Source organism: Chiloscyllium plagiosum, unplaced genomic scaffold (assembly GCF_037043375.1).
Source record: "Chiloscyllium plagiosum isolate Xiang-an unplaced genomic scaffold, Cpla_swu_hap1 HiC_scaffold_33, whole genome shotgun sequence".
Taxonomy (NCBI): Eukaryota; Metazoa; Chordata; class Chondrichthyes; order Orectolobiformes; family Hemiscylliidae; genus Chiloscyllium; species Chiloscyllium plagiosum.
The window spans coordinates 12,726,897-12,750,510 of NW_028270171.1; the positions used below are offsets into that span (position 1 = coordinate 12,726,897).

The following is a 23,614-nucleotide window of genomic DNA, read 5'->3' on the forward strand; positions in this document are numbered from 1 at the left end:
TGGGCAATTTAACATGGCCAATTCACCTAATCTGCACATTTTTGGACTGTGGGAGGTAACCAGAGTACCCGAAGGAAACCCACAGGGAGAACGTGCAAACTCCACACAGGCAGTCCGAGGCTGGAATTGAACTGTTGATCTATTGTGCAGACATCCACATCGATCAGCACAGACTTGTTCAATTGTTCAGTTCACTCTGTCCCTGATAATTTATTACTGGAATCCTTTGCCCAAAATTTACATTAAATAAGAGAGTATTTTCATGAACTTGTGACAAAGCATCACAATTCCTGGACATTAGTTAACATTCACCTGACTTGCCCTGCTCTTTCCCCATAACCTTGTAAATTTACATTTATATGGTTACCTAGTTCAGTTATTATGGCACGTAAAACAAAATGATAGCCATTAGTCTTCTGAATTCGACAAGGAAGAAGAGAGAAATTACATCAGAAATTGTCGTGATTGTAACGAGGTCGGCTGGGTGGACCTCATAGAATATGAGTTCCCTGATTGGGGCTGTTAACCTGGTCAAATCAGGGAGCCCTGGCTGACAGATATAAACAGGAGTGTCAGGGGTTCTGTTCACTCTGAGAGCTGGTTCTGAGGGAGCTGGATCAGTGTCAAGTACATCTAAATAAAGGGTGACGGGATACCAGCCTCTGTGGAGTTATTTGAGTAATGATGCCCTTCACAGCTCCTTGTGTACAGTGGATGTGAAATCCAACATCAGATCTTTGAGCGCAGACTCGGGATGCTGCCCGTGTGAGGTGCTGTCTTTCGGGATGAGAAGTTAAAATGAGAGCCCTCTCAGATCACCGGCTGGTCATCGAAGAGGAGCAGGGGAAGGTCCTCCTGATGTTGCGATCAATATTTATCAATCAACCAGCATCTTAAAAGGAAACTGATATTCTGGTCACTATCACATCTTGTGGGATCTCACTGTGTACAATTTGGCTGTATCAACAACAACAACAAAAAATGCTTCATTCACCTCAACGTATTTTGGAGAAAGGAGTTCCTGACACAGCCCTGTTCTGATGATTTAAACAATACTGAGGAGACCATTCACACACAGGGACAATGAAAGGCAAGAACAATGTTTTAGAATTCAATAAACCGATTAAACAATAGAGGGGCCATCAGTCAATCAGCAGCGAGGTTGATATTAAATAGATGATGCAGGGAAAATACACGAGATGTGCTAATTTCATTCTCTGCTTTTTTCTCTCTCTCTGATTGTCAAGCTGATGGATTGTCTTTTAAATCTATGTCTTTGTGCATGTCCCAGAGAGCATTCGGCATATAAAAACTCCTGACATCAGTTAGAAAAAAAACAACACAAGGGGAAAGTCTGTCATTGGTCAGAGATGACATATTTGCTGTACCTGAACTATTTTTAACCGCATTACCTCATTGTGTGGAGAGGGAGGGGGGAATTCAAGCTATTTCACTGAGTTACAGAGAGACACAGAGAGAGAGTGTGTATGTATGTGTGTGTGCATCCTACATGCCTGGTGCAACGACCCTCTTTCACCTGCAGTCGTCTGAAATAAACATCAAAACAGCTGCCGCCGTCAACAAGAATTGCAACGAGAGAAAGGTTATTTTCCTTTTATTTTTTTGGTAAGTTTATCTTTGCAAACAAGAAGAAAAAATTAATTCCCTTGCATTGTGATGACAAGTATGCAAATGCATCCGAAACAATAGAGAGGGTTAACTCGAGGGAATTGTGTAATCGTGACAAGAAGCTGAGAAATAATATTAGGGATTGCAATGATATTGCATTGCGAGCGAATTTCTTAATGTCAGATGCAGGCATGCAATAGTTTGCAAGATTGTGGCTGCATGTAAAATATGCTTTATTACGTTATTTTCATGTCAATGCTCTTTAATGTAAAACGTATTAAGCTTTATTTACAATTGTGAAAATCAGCTCTGCAGTCAATTTCCGCCTGTTAAATATTTAATCGATTTTGATATGATTTACCTCGACATCTAAGGTGCCTCGAGGCGATGGGTGAGAACTAGATTTTTAAAGAGCCTGTTTTAAGATCGTAGCTCCTTCCAGTTCAGATGAGATGCAAGGGGCAGCTTTCAGCATTTTCCACTTTCAATCGAATAAGCAATTCCAAAGTACAATGGTGGATGTTTTTTTGTTTATAATGGGGGAAAGGGAAATGAATACAGAAGCGAAGAGGTGACGGTGTATCCATCCAAGACATTCATTCGTTGGACTATTGTTCCAAAACTGCCTGCTAGAATTGAGGACCCTACAGTACAAAGGACTGAGGAAGAGGTAAATGACACAATGCCTAGGATAATACCAGGGACACCAGGATGTGGTAAATTGCCAGCTTTAACATACAAAGGGCTGTATTCACTGACCAAGGCGAAAGGTAATTGAAGTTTTCAAAATCACACGGGAGGCTTGACAAGGTAAATGCTGAAAGGGCTTGATAATAGTGCCACAAACACAGTGGGAATGGGGGGGGGGGGGGGGGGGGGCGAGATTTAGAATTTTTTCTTATGCAGAACATCACTTGGCTGCATAATCTAGACTGATGGTTTAGGGCAGTGCTGAGGGGGCACCGATTCTCTCAGATGAGATGTTAAACTCTGGAGCCCTCTCAGGATATAAAAGTCACTATTCTATAGAAGAGCAGTGAACTGGTGATGTTTCTATTCAGGGTCCTTGTTGATATTTAGCCCTCAAGCAATATACTGGCACCGATGATCACATTGCTATTCGCGGGAGCTTGCTGTGTACAAATTAATTGCCAAGTTTCCTTTTCTCATTGGCTGCAAAATGCTTGGGCATGTCCTATGCTTGTGAATGAAAAGAAATTTTCTGTTTATAAATAAGGAGCAAGTGACCACATTGAGCCACTGATCAAAGAGCTCTTAGGGGGCAAACATTTGAAGAGGAAACAAGGACTGGGTAAGGGGAAAGAAAAGGCTTCAGGGGCAGAATGGCCCCTGCTCCTGATTAGTATGTTCTGGTGATATGTTAATAGAAAGATCCAGGCCTGTCTCTGATTAATTAATTGACTTATTTAATTAAAAACCTTTCGACAAAAGTGTTTATCTTGGACAGAGCGAGGCAGCAGAGGAATGTGATCTCTGAGGAGATTTGAGTTGCAGAGAAATGGGAGCAGGTCAACAGAGAGAGAAAGCAATAAATGGGGACACTGTGGTTCAGTGGTTTCTGGAATATAACACTGTCTAACCCAGGCAAAGCTATTCCATGCAGAACAACACATTGCAAAGATATTGTATACATATTGATGTTACTGCCATCCCAGTACATTACATGGTTTGTTTTAAAGACTCGGAATAAACTCATCTGTTTCAACACAATGTCAAGGGATCTATGATCTCCACCATGGAGAGTGGCAATAGCTAAAATCTCATCTGAAAAGTTCGCACCTCCAACAGTGCAGCGCTCCCTCAGGATTGCACGAGGAGTTATCATTCCCAATTTGGAATGGGACCTGACCACGTCAGCTTCTGGACATGTAACCCATTGAACCATGTTAATCACAGCCCAATGGACACACAATGTGCAGGAGAGTGACCCATCATTGCAGCAATTGGTAATGCAAACGTCTCCATTACTGGAGGGCTCAGTTTAATTCTGATGGGATTTGTTTTAGCGTTCACTTACTTTAGTCAAAAAGACACGATTCCATTGTGGACAGGCAGGGAGCGGTGATTTCATGGGTCTGCAGTTTTGCCAGCATTTGCATTTCTCAACTGGAGCTAAACTATAGAACGAGGCTTTAATCCGAGTTATTCTCATTGTTCCATTTTGTCACTAGCGTGAGGGAGCCACAAGGCGGCACTGGGTTGGAAGTCTTCTCTCTCTCTGAGAACAGTCGGATTCAGCAGTGGCCCAGATGGCGTTGTCCCTATCAATCAGTGTCACCATCCCAGCTGGGAGTGTTTCCCCATCGGCAACATGGCAACGTGACTGGCAACTTGCAGCTCATCCCGGACAGTCACTGAATCGTCAAGACAGCACCAAGCTGCATTTGTGTAGCACCTTTTGTGCAGTGAGACACCCCGAGGTGTTCCAAGGGAGCAAACTTGGATGCACGGAAAATAAGAAGTTATTAAGATAGATCATCAAAGGCTTGGGAAAAGCAGCATCTCAAAGGAGAAAATCGCAGGTTGAGCAGCGTTGAGGTTTAGGGAGAGAATTCCAGAGTTTAAAGATCGAAGGCGAGGCCTGACGTTGTTGGAACCATAAAAGGATGCTCAAGAGGCCAGAACTGGCAGAATGCAGAGATTTCAGGGCGTTGTGGGGTTCAGGAGATTTGATTTAAACTACAATAGAATGATTGGCTTGTCCAGTATCCCTGAACATGGACCCGAAATGAGAGGGGGTATGGGAGGCAACAGTGTAGTCACCAGACAACCCGCACTCTTCATTTTAGCTCCCATTGAAATGTCAGCATGCCTTCCCATAGGGGTCACTGGACAGTGTTAGGGACAGACTGATACTCCAGTGAAAACAGGAGAACAGCTCAATTGACCCACAGTCAATTAGCCTGTCAATGCTTAAGGTCAAGTCACACACATGATGAATACAGCAGGAGCTCCCTAAGGTGAGTTAAGGTCTTCAGGCGAGGATGAGGGAGGTCATGGTATATTGATATTGTTACTAGTCATCCAGAGACCAATAATCTATTGATGTGGGTTCAAAACCCACAGTGGTACATGGTGACATTTGAATTCAATAAAATTTGAAATTAAAAGCTTGCCTTATGTTGACTATGTAACACTGTTGATTATCATTTTAAAAAGTCCATCTGGTTCACTAACGTCCTTTAGGGAAGGAAATCTGCCATCCTTATCTGGTCTGGGTTACATGTGACTCTTGATCTACAACAATGTGGTTGACACTTAATTTGATTTGATTTATTTATTATCACATGTACCTTGTTACAAAAATATAGTGAAAAGTATTGTGTAGTGTCGCCACTCTCTTAGAAAGACATAAAGTGCTGGAGAGACTCAGCAGGTCTGACAGCATCTGTGGAGAGAGAAACAGTGTTAGCGTTTCAAGTTTGATGTGTAGAAGAGTCATATTAGACGTTGAACATTATTGCTGTATCTCTCTTGACAGATGCTGTCAGACCTACTGAGTTTCTTCAACCAACAGCAACAAAAACAGAGGTTGCTGAACAAGCTCAGCAGGTTTGTGAAGAGAAATCAGAGTTAACATTTCGAGTCCGGTGACCCTTTCTGAGAACTGGTTTTGTTTCTTGTTTCTAGCTTCTGCAATATTTTTAAAAATTCGGTTGACTCATTACTGCCCCCTGAACTGGCAAAGCATGACACGCAGTTCAAGGGCAATTAGGGGCGGACCAACAGAAGTTGGCTTTTCTCCAATGCTGACATGCGATGAAAGAAGAGAAAATTTCAAAGTGATGGATGTGTGAATTTAAATGATGAATAAAAAAATGTGACTTTTAAAATGAAACTTTCCTCTTCTCCAGAATCAAATGGCAGGGGACAAGAAGCCAGTGAAGGGCATCAGGGCCAATCAGCTGGCTGCAATGTTGGAAGGCCAGAAAGAGATGTTAGTCATTGATTGTCGTCCTAATGCTGACTACCACATCCTACACGTGCTAAACGCTGTCAATATCTGTGCCTCAAAGATCACGCCTGAGAGGGAGTTGCTCACTGAACTCCTGCAACCAAGCCCAACAATGATGGTTTGTTCTGGTCATTTTGCTCTCTCTCTTTCTCTCTTTTGTTCTTTTCTTCTGTCTGATTTCTGACGGGGCTGCTTTCTGCATGGAGCAAGATGTTTGTAATCATTAGAGGTTTTGTTTATTTCAAAAATATACTTTATTCATAAAATAATTTGATGGTCTGTACAGTTGGTCATGCCATACATACATAAACATTTACATACAGAGATCAGAGTTTATCATTTTTTATACACAGGTCTGTACATTTATCAATCATATGCCCATATATTTAGCTGAGGCGTCAGCAGAGCCCAAATGACTGCGTGGGCCCCCTGTTCTTCTTAGGCAGGTAGATGTTACACGGTGGTCTTTCCCCTCCGCGCCTTGGCGACAGCTGGCCCAAGCTTCAGCACATCCCTCAGTCCTCCAGAATGAGCAGACAGTGAAGATTCACTGCTTTCAGCAACATTAAAGAAACATTTACCTTCACTCTGAGCACTTTCATGTCTCAGTTATTAAACGTGGGAGTGACAGACACGGAACATCCTAACTTGAGTATTGCTGAAAAAAACGTGATACCCTGTTGAAGCTTTTCACCTTGCACTCACCAGGACAAAAGTGCAAGACTGCCAAATCTCAATGTATATTAGATGAGAAACGGGTATTGATCAGTTGCTTCTTGACTGGTCAAAGCATAGCCATGAAGGATACACCAGGGAACCAATGACCCCCACACTCTGGTTTCATTCAAATAAGGAGCAATGTTTGAACAATTGCCTTTGGTCTGAAGGCCCTTGCATTTAAATATATTTAGCTTTTAGCAACGTTGACTTGCCAATCGCTCGGCACCTTTTCTCCTCATGCAGGAGAAATTGTTACTGTCTTCGAGATTTGGCATTCTGGTAATTAGAGCCCATGTACCGTGCACATGTAAATAAAGGGTGACTTGGTGATGGGATACTGGCCTCTGTGCTGTTATTTCAGCTTGCTTACAAGTTCTGGTAATCAGGAAAGCAAATGGAGTTTGGTCTTTACTTCAAAGGGAATGGAGTCTAAAAATAGGGAGCTCTTTCTGATGGTATACAAGTCAGACCACAGCTGGAATACTGTGAACAGAGTGGGCACCTTGTCTAAGGAAAGACAGACTGGCTTTGGAGGCGGTCCAGAGAAGGTTCTTGGCATGAGGGACTGTTTTATAAGACCATAAGACATCGGAGTAGAAGTAAGGCCATTCGGCCCATCGAGTCCACTCCGCCATTTAAACATGACTGATGGGCATTTCAACTCCACTTAACCGCAATCACCCCAGAGAGTGGAGACATGGTAAAGGCTGGGTCTGTACTCATTGGAGTTCAGAAGTATGAGAAGCGACCTTGTTGAAACATATATTTCTTAGGGGACAAGACAGGTTAGATGTAGAAAGACTGTTTCCCTTTGTGGGAGATCCCAGGTATGGAGGGTCTGTCTTATGGGAAGACCTTGAATAGATTCTGCCTTTACTCATTGGAATTTAGAAGAATAAGAGACAGTCTTATTGAAATATACAGGATTGTTGGGGAACTTGACAGGATAACTTTAGAGAGGTTGGTTCCTCTTTTTGGGGGGTCTAAGACCAGAGGGCACAATCTTAAAACAAGGGGTCCACTTTTTAAGAGAATGTGTGCAGAGGCTGTCAAGGCTGGATCGCTAAGAGTATTCAAGACTGAGTTGGAAAGATTTGTAATCAGTAAAAGGAATCTCCGGTTAGGGGTATAAGGAAGGAGAATGGGGTTGGAGATAATCAGATCAGCCATGAGCTTATCGAATGGCAGAGCAGATTCAATGGGCTGAATGGCCTGCTTCAATCCCTACATTTTACCGTTATGTCTCTTTTTGTCAGCAATACACACTCAGTCATGCAATGAATGGGTTACTGCAAATAAGGGGAGCATTCGGCCCATTGAGTCCATAATCTGCCCTCTGCAACAGAAACTTACAAATCCTATAGTACAGCCTTTTTTCCATTGTCCCGCAAACATTGTCTCCTAAGATTCTTACCCAGTGCCCCTTTGATTGACTCTGCCTGTGTCACACTGATCCAACCACCTTCTTGTTTAAAAATGTTTTTCCTAACGCCACCATAGCGTCTTGTGCCAATCACCATTAAACAGTGTCCTTCGATTCTGGATCATGCCACCAACGGAACAACTTCCTCTTTATGTCCAAACTTAGAGACTTTGGCACAGAGTATGTTTGTTTTCTGATTGACTATGGGACGGTTGGCACCGTAACAATTAACTAATAACAGAGTGACTAATGATGATGTGGGGTGGGGCAATTGGAGGCATGAGATCATGTGAAGAAATGTCCAGCAATACGTATGACCAATCTTAATGGGAGTGGGCTGGTGCAGTGATTAAGTTGACACTAGAATGCTAAAGTTGTGACTAATGCTCTAGGGACATGAGTTCAATTCCTACCATAGTAACTGGTGGAATTTATATCCCAGTTAATAAAATGTGCAATGTTACACCAGTCTCAGCAATGGTGACCATTGTCAATTATCACCAATTGTTTAAATAAAAGGTCCGGTTTTTAAAGGAAGGAAATCTGCTGTCTTTACTTGCTCTGGTCTACATGAGACCTCAGGTGGACAGCAGTGTGGTTGACTCTTAATTGCTCCTCTGAAGTGGTCAGGGAAGGGAAACAAGCTCAAGATTTATCAATGTTGCCAACATCCCATGAAAGAATTAGAAAAAAAGTTGAGAAGTTATTAGAGGAGAAGATCTTTATTGTGATCCTATTAATTGTCTCCCCAGACAAAGGACCTAGAAGCAAAGGAGCTGGTGCTATATGACCAAGAAACAAAGGATGCAAAATGTCCTCCAGCCAGCGACATCATCACAATCCTCCTGCGAAAACTGGAGAAGCAATTCAACAATGTATATTTTCTTAAAGGTACAGCCTATAATTTAAAGGGAAAATTTCACTGTTGGTATACTTTTCTCATTAAAGTTCCATGGGTCCAGTAGCAAGCTGGCAATGTCAATGTACTGGTAATCCATGGATAATAGATCCAGAGACATGAGTTTGAACCCCATTATGACTGCTGGCAGATGTAGAGTCATAGAGATGTACAGCATGGAAACAGACCCTTCGGTCCAACCTGTCCATGCCGACCAGATATCCCAAACCAATCTAGTCCCACCTGCCAGCACCCGGCCCATATCCCTCTAAACCCTTCCTATTCATATACCCACCCAAATGCCTCTAAAATGTTGCAATTGTACTAGCCTCCACCACTTCCTCTGGCAGCTCATTCCATACCTGTACCACCCTCTGGTAAATTCAATTAATTGAACAATGTCATATTAAAGAGCTTGCATCAGTTGTGGTGACCATGAATCTAATGGAAAATCAAATCGTCTTCTCTAATATCTATTAAGGGAGGAAATCTGCCATCCTTTCCCAATCTGACCCATACGGGACTCCAGATTCACACCAATGTGATTGATACTTAACTGCCTTCTGAATAGGCCTAGGAAGCCACTCAGTTATATTTAATGTGGCTCACCACTACCTTCTCAAGGGCAATCAGGAATGTACGATAAATGCTAACCTTGCCACAGATGGCTACCTCTTGTGAATGAATGAAAAGAAAATGTTCCAGACTGAGTTTTGTATTCATTTTCATCCATTCCTTCTATGGTTGTCCCATTGTCTCCTGATGGATGTCACTGGGCTGCAAACAAAAGGAGGCAGCTAAGTCCACAATACCTTGGCTATCCTCCCAGTGTAAGTCCAAAGAGTAATGATAGACAGTCTGTTTTAGCTTGGAGAATTCCACTGCCCGGTGCAGGTTTCTGTGAGTGTTGATTAAGAGATGGACAATGGTTGAATCCCCTTTCATCAAGTGTCAAAGTTAACAGGCACCACTTACAACCACCCCAGTAAGATAAAATGTTAACCTTTCTTTTATAACGACATTCTCCAATGGCTTCAGTGATCTTGAGTAAGAAGAGAATAATCAACCATGACACTCAATCCCGACCAGTGATTGATATTGCCTGTCTTTGGACGCCAGCTGAAGACAGCGTTGGCTGTGAGGCCTGCCCTAGCAGAAACAGCCTCTGGTCACTTGCTATAGGCTCAAAAAAGAGTGACCAGCCTAAAGGGGATGTGGCCAGACAGAATGGCACCCAATGAACAATACCCCAGCAAGTAGCCAATTCTTTGGGACAAATTTGGGATGGTAATTGCACTTCAATGATGTGATGGTCTCATTGTGGTAACATCACCAGACTGGCATTCCAGAGGCCGAGACTAATTGTCTCAAGGACATAGGTTCAAAGCCCACCACGACAGCTAGTGGAATTTAAATTCAGCTAATAAATCTTGAATATAAAGTTAGTCTGATGGCGTGACACCTACTGATTCCCATGTCGTTCACTGAAGCCTTTCAGGGAAGGATATCTGCTATCTATGCCTGGTCAGGCCTACATGTAACTCCAGACCCACTGCAACATGACTGACTTTTTCCTCCCTCTGAAATGGCCCTAGCAAGTCATATGATTCAAGGGCACTTTAGGGATAGTCACCAAATGCTGACCTTACCACTGATACCCATATCTCATGAAAGAGTTAAAGAGTGGATGGCCATTCAGATGGAATTAGGAGCAGAACTACGCAATTCGGTCCCTCTTGTCAAGAAAGATGCAGCTAGGTAACAGGCTTCTCATTGAACTCTAGCCCAGAGAACAACCAGCATCTTTGGCGACTAATTTGAGATGGTAATTTTAATACTATGACTAAGAAAGAGCCTTGGTTCTTGGTTGTGGGTTTGGTTGAGGGGGGTAGGGGGAGGTTTGGTTTTAATAGGGAAAGTAAAAACAAGGACTGCAGATGCTGGAAACCAGATTCTAGATTAGAGTGGTACTGGAAATGCACAGCAGTTCAGGCAGCATCTGAGGAGCAGGAAAATCGATGTTTCGGGCAAAAGCCCTTCATCAGGAATAGAGGGGAAGGCCTGTTGAAGAGCTTTAAGAATGTTGAAATGTTCTTATCCTTTCTGTCTGGTTCCCTCTAATGCCATACCATTCCCTTCTTTCCAGGGGGATTTCTGGAGTTTTCCTCGTGTTTTCCCAGCCTGTGTGAAGGGAAGTCAACCAATTCACTGCCCAGCAGCTTCTCACAGCCGTGTCTCTCCATGTGTGACATGGGACCCACTCAGATCCTCCCCTACTTCTACTTGGGCTCTCAGAATGATGTTCTGAATAAGGTGGGTAAGGCGCAGGGCTAGAGGATACAGGCCTACAACAACCAGTTTTGATTGAAACCAGGGTCCAGGGTCAACCCTACCCCCAGCTTCAAAGAAACTCCATGGGATTCTCCCAGAACTTCGGCAGAGGATTGGTGGAATTCTTGGAGAAATGGCAAAGATGGGTGTTTGTACCATTTCTCTAGGAATTCTGCCAGTTGTTTGCTGTGGGACATCGAATGGAAACCACCAATTAGGAATGGGATTGAAGCTGGATAATGGAGATCTTGGGATTTTTGTTCAATCACATTTGAGAATGAAAGGAGCCACTGCCGAGAATTTTCCCGGAGCGGTTTAAGCTGTGGCACAAGAGTGTGTGTTAGGTTCGGTTGCGCAGGGTCTGTGGAAGGTGGTAGGTTTGGGGGAGCCACAGGAAACTGGAGTGGACTATGCAGGAGACTGCAGAGGCAGCTTCAGCTTTGATGGTGAGACTGGAGGAAACGGAAGCTTCATTCGTTATTCCAATAGGGTCGTGACACAGCAGCAGGATTTGCTTTGAAGTTATTGTGTTTTGAAGAAGATATGATTATCTGGCAAGTGGTGGGACTGAAAGTTATAAAGGTAGATATAAGCACAAAGCCGTTTGAATAATTCATGTCTTACCTACCTTACCTTACTCAGTCCATCACAAAAATAGTTAAAGGAAAATGTGGCTTATCCTGGTTTAAATTGTTTCACTGGGTATCGTTGGATGCAGCAATGCATTGGATGAAATGAGGACTGACTTCCCCTCTCCTGCCACAACCATCTGATGAAGGAGCGGCGCTCCGAAAGCTAGTGCTTCCAATTAAATCTGTTGGACTACAACCTGGTGTTATGTGACTTTTAATGGCATGGTGGCTCAGTGGTTAACACTGCTGCCTCACAGCACCAGAGACCCAGGTTCAATTCCTGCCTCAGGCTGTGTGGAGTTTACACATTCACTGCGTGGGTTTCCTCCGGATTCCTCCCGCAGTCCAAAAATGTGCAGGTTAGGTGAATTGGCCATGCTAGATTGCTTGTAGTGTTAGGTGAAGGGGTAAATGTAGAGGGGTGGGTTGCTCTTCGGAGGGTCGGTGTGGACTTGTTGGGCCAAAGGGCCTGTTTCCACACTGTAAGTAATCTAATCTAAAAAAAAAACTTCTTAGTCTCTTATCATTTTCATGAAAAGGAGGTGGGTGGTTTAAAGGCTGTAAATTAGACGAGGAAAGCAGCGTTGAGAGAGTGTCCTCTGCTTCAGGAAAGAATGGGGGTTGAGCAGGAAATCTATCTTCATATCAACATGATGATGGCACAAAAAAAAGGACAGAAGTAGTGCAGGAAAGCGAATTGATTTTAATTGCTCTGTGACTTTCTCTTGTAGGAATTGATGACTCAGAATGGGATAACCCACATTTTGAATGTGAGCAGTAACTGCCCAAAACCCACATTTATCCCGGACAGCCATTTCCTGAGGATCCCAGTCAATGACAGCTACTGTGAGAGTCTCTTACCTTGGCTGAACAAGTCTGTGGAATTCATAGGTATGAAGTTAAACGGTGAAACGTGGACTAGTAGATGGGGAGAGTGTGGATACATTTAGTAATTCAGCCTGTAAATATCATAAAGCACAGTTTTGTGGCCTAGCTCGCACCAATCACTCCTGTTTTCACTGACCTACATTGGTGCCTGGTCTATCAAATGGCTCAGATTTAAATCCTTTATAATTATGTTCAAACTCCCCTTTGGCTTTGCCATCTCTGTAACTTATTCCAGCTCTGCAACTCTCTTAAGAATTCAGAATTCCAACAATGCTGAGGAAGGGTCACCCAACCTGAAACGTTAATTTTGACTCCTCTTCACAGATAATGCCAGACCTGCTGAGCTTTTCCAGCATCTTCTGTTTTTGTTTTTCCTCCAACTCTGGCTTCATGTGCAACGTGACTTCCATAACTCCACCATAAGTAGTTGTGCCTTTAATTCCTAAATCCTGAGCTCTGGACTCCCTTCTTTAAACTTGTCCTGATTTAAGATATTCCTTTAAAATTTCTATTTGATCGAGCTTTTAGTCACCAGTCCTAATATTCCTTTATGGGATTCATGTTTCTCTGATAACTGTCTTGTGAAGCACTTTGAGATGTTTTACTACATAAAAGGCACTATATGATAAACGTTGTCCTTATTTTGCACATCCCCTCCAAACCCCAACACACTTTCTCAAGGAGCAGACTCCTTCTTTTCACACATACCCAGTTGTCATCCTATGCTTTGTCCAGTTGGAAGTTCTTCATGTCTGGCCCTGGATAATGAGTCTCAACTACATGTTCAACAATATCAGAGCCGTGTGCTAGCAGAAACATTCTCCCGTCTGTGCTAAACAGCAATGTGGTCAATTCTTGCAGATTTGTCGCTGCTCCCATTGAGATCAGACCAGGAAACACCTGAATGTAGGGTTCAGTATCACACTAGGAAGCAATAAGACTAAGGGACAAATCTCTTTCCAGTGAAAGATTTTACATCCACCCAGTGACCTGATGCATTGGAAAGATCCCCTGACACTTTCCAAAGATGAGTAGGATACATGTTGAACATCTTTCCCTCAACAAGCAGTAGTCATTTGTCTTATAGCTGTTTGTGAGCACTCGCTGGTCACAGACTAGCTGTTGGACTTCCCAAGGTTTAACTGTGACTATATGTGGAAGTAGGAGAAAGTGAGGACTGCAGATGCTGGAGATCAGAGCTGAAAATGTGTTGCTGGAAAAGCGCAGCAGGTCAGGCAGCATCCAAGGCGCAGGAGAATCGACGTTTCGGGCATGAGCCCTTCCTGAAGCAGGGCTCATGCCCGAAACGTCGATTCTCCTGCTCCTTGGATGCTGCCTGACCTGCTGCGCTTTTCCAGCAACTCATTTTCAGCTCGTATATGTGGAAGTACTTTGTTGGATCTCAAGCACTCTGGAACATCTTAACAATCTGGAAGTTGTTAAATAAATGCAAGTTGGCTCTTCCTTTCTTAACGATGTTCTTGGTATTTACTGTTTCACACAGACACAGTGCGGTCAATGAAGTCTCGGGTTTTGGTTCACTGCTTGGCTGGGATCTCGCGGTCTGCAGCAATTGCTATTGCTTACGTCATGAGGACAATGGATTTCTCTTTGGACGATGCTTACAGGTATGACAGAGCATCTTCTGGGGATTTGTAAAACAGAAGCAGTGAAACATGGGTGCAGATTCTGAGAGAGACGAACAAGGCTTTGGGACAAAGTGTTGAGTGTTGACAGTGTGAAGCTAGTTCAAGTCAGATTTTTGAGTGATTCATTGAACGTAAACTGCAACAGAACACTAATATCAGTTGGTAAACCCGAATATCACTGAAAAGAGAGATAAGTTGCTGGAGCTTTTCATCTTACACTCATCAGGACAAATGCAAGAATGCCAAATTTCAAGCAATCAGTACAACTTATACTCCATGTGAAAAGAGCACTGATTCGCTGCCAAGCTGGCCTTGATTAGTCAGGACATTACCTTGGAGAAAATAATAGAAAATTCTCATGTAGTTCAAAAAGGTTTGGACATGCTCCATTCGTTTGCAGAGAATGGGTCCCTGAATTTAAATATATGTCATTTCCAGTGAGCCTTAGTGGCACATGTTGTGAGCTTCACCAACTATTTTCAAGTATTTCAGAGGTGGGAGATGTGGAGAGAGTGATCAAGAGAGGGAGAGAGACAAGACCAAGAAGTGGAGAAGGGGAATGGTGTGAGAAGAGAGAAAGACGAATGGGTACAGATAGCTTGCCAGGATGAAAACACAGAGAAGAGAGACAGATAGAGTGACATATAGTGAGGAGAAACTACAGGTAGAATATTGAGAGACATGGAGAAACAAGTGAGAAAAAAGGCAATTATGAGGGAAGCACTTTTTCACAGTTGAATTGCAGATACCTAAATTCTCTCTCTTATTAGATAGACGGTAGGTCAGTTGAAACATAACTGAGTATGATGGGTTTTTTGTTCAGTCAGGGTGTCAATAGTGAAAGGGGGCAATAGGATTGCAAGTGCTGGTCACCCACTATGTAATTGAATGACAGAACAGGCCCAAGATGCTGAATGGCCTTGCCCTGTTTTTATTGTTTCTAGTGGTAGGCTTGTGGGCCGAATGGCATCTTGCCCCCGAACATTCAGCATTCTTTTCTCAAAATGCTAAAGTGTGTCGTGGTGTGACTGTATGTTATTCCCATTATCTCACCTTTGTAAGGGACCCTGGCTGCTTTAGTGAAGGATATCGCAGCCAAGCTAACTCCTGCCCCTGTCCAAAACCCACAGTGCTGTGGCTCGGCGGTTAGCACTGCTGCCTCACAGCGCCAGGGACCCAGGTTCGATTCCAGCCTTGGGCGACTGTTTGTGTGGGGTTCTTCCCATCTCTGTGCAGGTTTCCTCTGTGTGCTCTGGTTTCCTCCCACAGTCCAAAGATGTGCAGGTTAGGTGAGTGGTCTCCAGGTATGTGTAGACTAGGTGGATTAATCGTGGGAAATGGAGGGTTACAGGCATTGAATAGGGTCTAGTTCAGGTGCTCTTCAGAGGATCAGTGCAGCATTGGTGGGCTGAATGGCCTCTTTCTGCACTGTGGAATTCTATGTTGCACCAACTAGTAGGGTTCGATTGTAGGAGCCCTAGCTGCTTCTAGCCTTGCTGTTTGAGAAACCTGCCAACACTTACTCACTAGATCACTTGGATGAAAGGGCACTTTTCTTTCTTCTTTATCTTGCATGAACTGTGGGCATCATTGACACAGCAATGTCATCAAGGCCAGCATTTGTTGCCTACCATTAACTGCCCATGAACTGAGTAGCTTGCTCGGGGCATTTCAGAGTGCAATTACGAGTCAACCACATTGCTGTGGCCCTGGAGTCACAAGTGAAGCTAGACCAGGTAAGAAAGGCAGATGGCACATCAGTAAACCAGATCGATGTTTAACAACAATCAATTATAATCATCCTGGTCATTACTGAGACCGGCTTCATATTTCTGATTCTTTCATTTATTTTCAGCCAGGCTACTGTGGTGGGATTGGAAGCCCACTCTCAGAACATCAGTGTGGACCTCTGAAATACTAGTTTAGAGATAGAACTATGACCATCACTACCTCCTCTAAAGGGAGGAGAAGGAGGAGGTCTAACTACTGAAGCTAATTGTTTTTAACATCCGTTTTTGCTTACAACTACCTTATGAAAATAATTATTGTTTGCCTTGATCAGGTTTGTGAAAGACCGAAGACCCTCAATATCGCCGAACTTCAACTTCCTGGGCCAGTTAGTGGAGTATGAAAAGACCATCCTTCAGATCCAGGCTTCGGCCCACACAGCACAAAGCCTCCTTCATCCTCAGAACAGCCCAACGCAAGAAGAGGCCAACCAGCTGGACACTTGTGAAGACCCCGATGAAGACGCAGCAATACTTGCCCCTCATTTTCCCACCTTGCACATTCCAGCACAGCGCATGGACCGTTTGGGTAAAGGCAAAGGATTTGGCAATGATGCGGGTAGCAATCCCAGAGACTTTGGGAAAGTGGCTCCAGAGATGACAGCCTTTCAGCAAGGGTTCTCCGAGCTCCGCCTCTCGCCGGAGCAGATATCACACACCAGCGGCTTGAAGCGCTCTTTCTCCCTGGACGTGAAGTCTGTCTACTCTTCAGCCCCGCATGTCGGATGCTATCAGGCCGCGCAGCCAGCGGAGACAGGCCCTGTCCCAAAGCTGCTGGGTTTTCAGAGCAAGTTGGTCACCAGCACCTTCAACCCATTCACCCTCTTGTTCGGCAACACCAGGAAAGGCCGTGGGAAAGACAGCAACATGCCTCATGGAGCCACGCAGGTTTCGAAAGCCCAGCAGAAATGTAGCTGTCTCGAGAATCCTTCTCCTGTCATTGGAGCTGACCAAGGACCAATGCGTTCCCCTTGCGTGACTCGCCAAAAGGACAGTGGTCAGAATGATCCCACCGCAAGAGTGACACTGAGCTTGCCCGTTGCCAAATCATCGCCGCTGCTTGATTATAGCAGCTGCCTCATAACAGTGCATGGCAAGAGGACACAGTTATCTCTGTTTGAACATCCTTACAGTGGCCCCACAGATTGCAAGGCCATCACACCCGATCACATCACGAGGAACGTGGGCCTCTACGCTGACAATGTGGTGAAATCCTAAACCTTGTTGTGAAAATAAACAAACACGTCCCGTGATCTGTTTAGTTTGGATTCGCTCCTGCGAAGAGGAAGGGTAGACAGGCCAAAGAATTACCCTTTGAACTTTTAGCCTGTTCTTCCTCTCTTTGACCACAAATGCCCTCTGCAGTAGGCCTAGAATCGCTCAAACATTACCATTGCTAAGGCCCCCACGTCATATTTCTCAGGCCTTTTACTGATTTAAGGCCATTCTTTAATCTGTTGAGACATTGTTAGCAACTGAACACAGTCAAAAGGCGAACACCTTTGCAGAAACAGTGTCCACGGGAAAATAACGAACATATGTTTAAGAGAACTTGAATGATTGGACACACCTTTGTTCTTCAAATTGAAACTTGACAATGGGGAACAAAAGACTAACTTGGGATTAAGACCGAATTTCTTAGAAAAATAATTTAAAACTAAAATTATTTTGCTGGGACACAGGTGACACTGGTCCTTACTGATTGATGTTAAATTAAAGATCATGGTGCCAGGGGTTTATTAATTGTGAAGGGTTTGCAGGGGTATGTGTGGATGCCAGTAATCCTGAAGGAAACATGATGCTGCTAAGGCCATGGGAATGTTCTGTGTTGAATTGGAGTTGCCAAGAGGGAACATGAAGATGGGTATTCCTCCCTGAGTTTTATAGGATTGTGTGTGTGTGTGTATGTGTTGTGGAGAGAAAGAGTTGGGAAGAAAACTTTCCTGCTTTGCCCCCTCCAGATCTAAATAAAGTGGTTGAGGTCCATACTAGGTTAGGTTGCATATGTTCTTTGGAGGGAACAGGCTTGATAGACCAACGGGTCTCTTCTGATTTCCTGTTTTTCTAATGTTTTTATATAATGGTTGGGGGGGGGGGTGGGGTGGTAGGGAGGGTGTAGTAACTTTCAGTTTTGTCTTCTTCCTGAGGGAGCCACAGCTGATGTCTGTTGGGACTGAGTGTTGAGTGACTCGTGTTGTTGTGTTAGGTTAGATTCCAGCCTTCCTCCTGCAGCATTTACACCGACTGTGTCTATCATCGCATGCCTTGGACTGATTCCTGTATCGAGAGAGAACAGGTGAGGGCTGAGCGGCCACATTCCTAAAAGTAGCATTGTACCTCAGGTAGAATAGGAGCAGAGAGATAACTGCCCAGGGCAATGAAGACTACACTGCAGTAAAAGGTAATGGTTTTGAAAGAGTTCATTTTTTACCTAGTCTGAACTCCACCCAATCCAATGATATCATACAGCCACTGGATGGAGAAACAGCATTAACTCTTTCAGAAACATTACCTTATGCAGTAATTGCAAATGACCACAGAAGCTCTTGATAGACTAGTTATGTTCTCCTAATAGATCCAACTATTCTTTTAAGTGTCTGTACAACAGTCCTCTGCATTTGTCTTTGATACAAACAATTAGAGCACTGACCTTCAGTATGAAAGATCCATCAGCCTCAACAGAAAGATGTAAAACTCCCAGCCAGTGGCCCTGGCTTATCTCAAAGGTCATGGGACCAGATATTTATTACGAGGGGTTTCTCACGGTTTGGAGAGATAGGTCTGTGAAATGATTCTAACATTCCGACTGTTTCAGATGATGCCCCCCGAGAGGCCTTGGTGCCAGTAGGATTCAGTCCCAGTCCATATTGTTTTCATATTGAGATAGACATGTAGCCCTTTCAGTGGAGAACCTCAGCCTCACAGTCAGGGGTGAAAGTGAGGACTGCAGATGCTGGAGATCAGAGCTGAAAAATGTGTTGCTGGAAAAGCGCAGCAGGTCAGGCAGCATCCAAGGAGCAGGAGAATCGACGTTTCGGGCATAAGCCCGAAGAAGATTCCTGAAGAAGGGCTTATGCCCGAAACGTCGATTCTCCTGCTCCTTGGATGCTGCCTGACCTGCTGCGCTTTTCTAGCAACACATCTTTCAGCTCACTTTCAGAGGTTGCAACCTCACCTGACATGTCAACACAACCTAGCTTCAAGCTAAAGTGCCAAAAGTCAGGGGACATTGAGCAGATTAGATTAAATGACTGGAATGGGGAGAGAAAAACACATTTGTTTCATTCTTAACACACAAGCTTGTGTGGTGGTTGACCACCCGTATTTCAATCTAAACCCGAGACCCAAGGGGACACATTGGGCTTCAGCTTAATGGCTCAACTCCGAGATGGCACCCTAACAGTGCAGCAGCCCAGCAGTACTGCACTCGAGTATCTAGATGCTGTGCTCAGGTCTCAGGACTGGGATTTGAACTCACAATCATCTGACTCAGTGGTTTGAAATTATCAGATGAGCGACAGCTGACAATTATAGCTATTAGTGTGTCAAAGAACAATTTTAAGCTGTAATGTCACAGAGTACCACAAAACCAGGCCACACCATATACATAAAAAGACTTAACTGTCTGCATTGCTTGAAATTAAGCCCATGGTAATTAGACATGTACTGGATTAGAAGACAATTGTGTCACTTCTCAAATCTGGAGTCAGTTCGAATTTAGACCAGGATCGTGACAAGTGAAATGAACGGTGTTCGTCCCTCACTACACATATGCTATCAAATAAAAACAGTCAGCTTTGCTCAAGGATCTAAGAGGATGCCTGGGAAGGGAAAAGGAAAAGTCACACTGCTCACCTTGCTGAAAAGATCACGGCAATGCAGAGGGACCTTTACTTTGTATCCCACTGACACAGTGCGTGGCCTGAGAATGTTTCCTGGGTTCAGTATAGATTGAGCTTTCTCCTGCTTTTTCAACAATGCTATGATGTTGTGGAGCGGCATGTTAGCAGGCCTGTGTGCTTTCCTTTGCATGAAAATTGTTGTCAAGGTTTCTTACCACAATGTTGATTAAAGATATTCTTGTTTAATATGAATGTGTTTTCTTGTGTTTGGAATTTACACGCTTGAATGAAAATGATGGCTGTAAAACTCCTTCCTCTTAGTTTATTGAACCTGTTCCTTCATGTTTTCTCCACTTTCACTGATAATGTAAGGAAAAATGTCCTTTATTATCAATGACATATTCACTACCAACAAACTGTAGTTAGTACTGCTCTCAATTTTTCTCGCTTAATCTTTGTAATCTCCAAATCCTACTTGTTCTTCCTTCTTCCACTCCTACAAATCTTAACACTCCCTGCACCATTGGCTGTTCCAATTCAGTCCTTTCCCAAAATGTCCAGCCTGAGGAATGCTTTGCACCCTTAAACATCCCTTGCTTCTGCAGGCTTTTCTTTTAAAAACACACCTCACATCTCCCAACTTGTTGAGCTTTTCCATGTTCTCTCCTCATTGTTTCAAACCCTGCTGGGGGTGCTGTGCTGTGAGCCATTAGAGTTATTACAACAGGAAGGGAGGCCATTTGATCCATTCAATCCACCACAGTTTCTTACTCAAAATAAAATCCATGTTTCGTCATTAGATAAATGTTTGACATTTGGTTAAAAATCTCTGAGACTTATCCTCTTAGTGGAGCATGTGTTTTTTCGTTGTTGAGAATTTGTATTTGGCATTGAAGGACTCCAATAACTTTTTATTAACTTCTATTTAAAGATTATTAAAATAAAGTGGACTTGGTTGAATTTGTGCCGTCATCTTCATAATCCATATTCCACGGGGCGGCAAGCTACCTACCTCACAGCGCCAGGGGCCCGGGTTCGATTCCATGCTCAGATGACTGACTATGTGGAGTTTGCACATTCTCCCCGTATCTATGCAGGTTTCCTCTGGGAGCACCGATTTGGTCCCACAGTCCAAAGATATGCAGGATAGGTGGATTGGCCATGCTAAAGTTTTCATACGGTCCAGGGATGTTTAAGTTAGGTGGATTAGCCATGCTGAGTTACAGGGTTGGTTTGGGTTGGGTGGGATGATGTCCAGAAGGTCAGTGTGGACTCAATGGGCTGAATGGCCTGCTTCCACATTGTGGAGATTCTATCATTCACCCCAGTTGACACATGGGACACACAGTTAGCCTATAACGTGAAGAATTGCTCAGCAATGACCCTCCACAATAAACATATGAAAAGTTCAATATTTCCCTAGCCTAATCCCTATCAGTATCAACAGTTCTAACAAGTGTGCTTACATGGTGATAACGTGCTCATTGACGTTCAGGCTGCATTCCCCCAGTTCCATTGGGCCTTGGTAACTACATCCTTCCACCAGGTGGTGGCGCTGCAAACCCCCCCCCCCCCCCCCGGTCACTATAGGATGTGGAGGAACTGGAGATCAGAACTTAACAATGCGTTGCTGGAAAAGCGCAGCAGGTCAGGCAGCATCAAAGGAACAGGAGAATCAACGTTTCAGGCATAAGCCCTTCTTCAGGATTGAGGAGGGTGTGCCAAGCAGGCTAAGATAAAAGGTAGGGAGGAGGGACTTGGGGGAGGGGCGTTGGGAATATGATAGGTGGAAGGAGGTCAAGGTGAGGGTGATAGGCCGGAGTGGGGGTGGGGGCGGGGAGGTCGGGAAGAAGATTGCAGGCCAAGAAGGCAGTGCTGAGTCCGAGGGTTGGGACTGAGATAAGGTGGGGGGAGGGGAAATGAGAAAGCTGGAGAAATCTGCATTCATCCCGTGTGGTTGGAGGATTCCTAGGCGGAAGATGAAGCGCATGTCCTTGGCCGAGTGGGAAGGGGAGTTAAAATGTTCAGCCACGGGGCGGTTGGGTTAGTTGGTGCGGGTGTCCCAGAGGTGTTCTCTGAAACGTTCCAAAAGTAGGCGGCCTGTCTCCCCAATGTATAGGAGGCTACATCGGGTGCAGCGGATGCAGAAAATGATGTGTGTGGAGGTGCAGGTGAATTTCTGACAGATATGGAAGGATCCCTTGGGGCCTTGAAGGGAAGTGAGGGGGGACGTGTGGGCGCAGGTTTTGCATTTCTTGCGGTTGCAGGGGAAGGTGCCGGGAGTGGAGGTTGGGTTGGTGGGAGGGTGTGGATCTGACGAGGGAGTCGCGGAGGGAGTGGTCTTTGCGGAATGCTGATAGGGGTGGGGAGGGAAATATATCCTTGGTGGTGGGGTCTGTTTGGAGGTGGCGGAAATGACGGAGGATGATACGATGTATCTGGAGCTTGGTGGGGTGGTAGGTGAGGACCAGTGGGGTTCTGTCCTGGTAGCGATTGGAGGGGCGGGGTTCAAGGGCGGAGGAGCAGGAAGTGGAGGAGATGCGGTGGAGGGCATCGTCAACCACGTCTGAGGAGAAATTGCGGTCTTTGAAGAAGGAGGCCATCTGGGTTGTTCGGTATTGGAATTGGTTCTCCTGGGAACAGATGCTGCGGAGACGAAGGAATTGGGAATATGGGTTGGGGTTTTTACAGGGGCCAGGGTGGGAGGAGGTGTAATCTAGGTAGCTGTGGGAGTCAGTCGGTTTATAGTAAACGTCATGCAGCTCCTTGGCCTCCTCCATCGCCAGACCATAGCAACACAACACCTGGAGGAAGAGCGCCTCATCTTCCGCCTAGGAACCCTCCAACCACAAGGGATGAATGCAGATTTCTCCAGCTTCCTCATTTCCCCTCCCCCCACCATTTCTCAGTCCCAACCCTCAGACTCAGCACCGCCTTCTTGACCTGCAATCTTCTTCCCGATCTCTCCGCCCCCACCCCCTCTCCGGCCTATAACCCTCACCTTAACCTCCTTCCACTTATCGTATTCCCAATGCCTCTCCCCACCTTTTATCTTAGCCTGCTTGGCACACCCTCCTCATTCCCGAAGAAGGGCTTATGCCCGAAATGTCGATTCTCCTGCTCCTTTGATGCTGTCTGACTTGCTGCGCTTTTCCAGCAACACATTTTTAAGCTCTGATCTCCAGCATCTGCAGTCCTCACTTTCTCCTAGTTGATTTTACCCTACTGCGAATCCTCTTGCAAGGATGCCTTCCTTGAAGAAGCTCTCATCCTCCCTCCACAAGGATCTCAGTGAGTTCCTCTCTCACTGCACCCCCCAGGTCATCTCCTCTTGCCCTGAAGCTCTTCAGCCACGTCCTCAAACAGACTCACTACCACATCCACATCTTCTTCCTCAGCACCTGTCTACGGAACCGACTGACTCCGCATGGACTCCAGACTACGTTCAGACCAACAAAATTTGGACCCAACCAGGACAACCAGTACCTACAACAAATCTGAAGCCTCCAACAACAGACCTCCCTCAGGATCCTCCGATCCACACTTGCAGCCATGCGCCGCTACCTACATTCCCTACCCCAGCTCAGGACAACACTCTCACAGACCTGTAAAGGTCCTCTACTCTTCTTCATCCACAGAAGAATCCATACACTATACAAACAGTTCTTCCTAGCCATATCGGAAATTAAAGATAGTAAGTACCAAAACCTTTCATGTACTTACCCCCACACTCCGGATTCTTCAACCGTTCCAGAATGTTCCATCTGCCTCTGGAAGCACTCGGGCGCCATTAACCATGCGGCTGCTGTAGCAACCGCCGCCGAACCCATTATGTCACT

General features: G+C 44.8%; 1 protein-coding gene across 2 annotated transcripts; it reads left to right on the forward strand.

Annotated features, from left to right (window-relative positions):
- The first annotated feature begins 1,457 nt into the window (after positions 1 to 1,457).
- On the forward strand, positions 1,458 to 17,186 carry LOC122542019 (dual specificity protein phosphatase 8-like). 2 transcript variants are annotated; one of them, XM_043679310.2, is made up of 7 exons: positions 1,458 to 1,603; positions 5,505 to 5,723; positions 8,501 to 8,639; positions 10,793 to 10,959; positions 12,341 to 12,500; positions 14,002 to 14,125; positions 16,209 to 17,186. In XM_043679310.2, the coding sequence occupies exons 1-7, from the start codon at positions 1,511 to 1,513 to the stop codon at positions 17,149 to 17,151; spliced, it is 1,845 nt and encodes a 614-aa protein (XP_043535245.2). In that variant the 5' UTR covers positions 1,458 to 1,510; the 3' UTR covers positions 17,152 to 17,186. The 2 variants fall into 2 exon arrangements, with proteins under 2 accessions (XP_043535245.2, XP_087834413.1); XM_087978287.1 differs by having other exon boundaries at positions 1,478 to 1,626.
- The last annotated feature ends 6,428 nt before the right edge of the window (positions 17,187 to 23,614 follow it).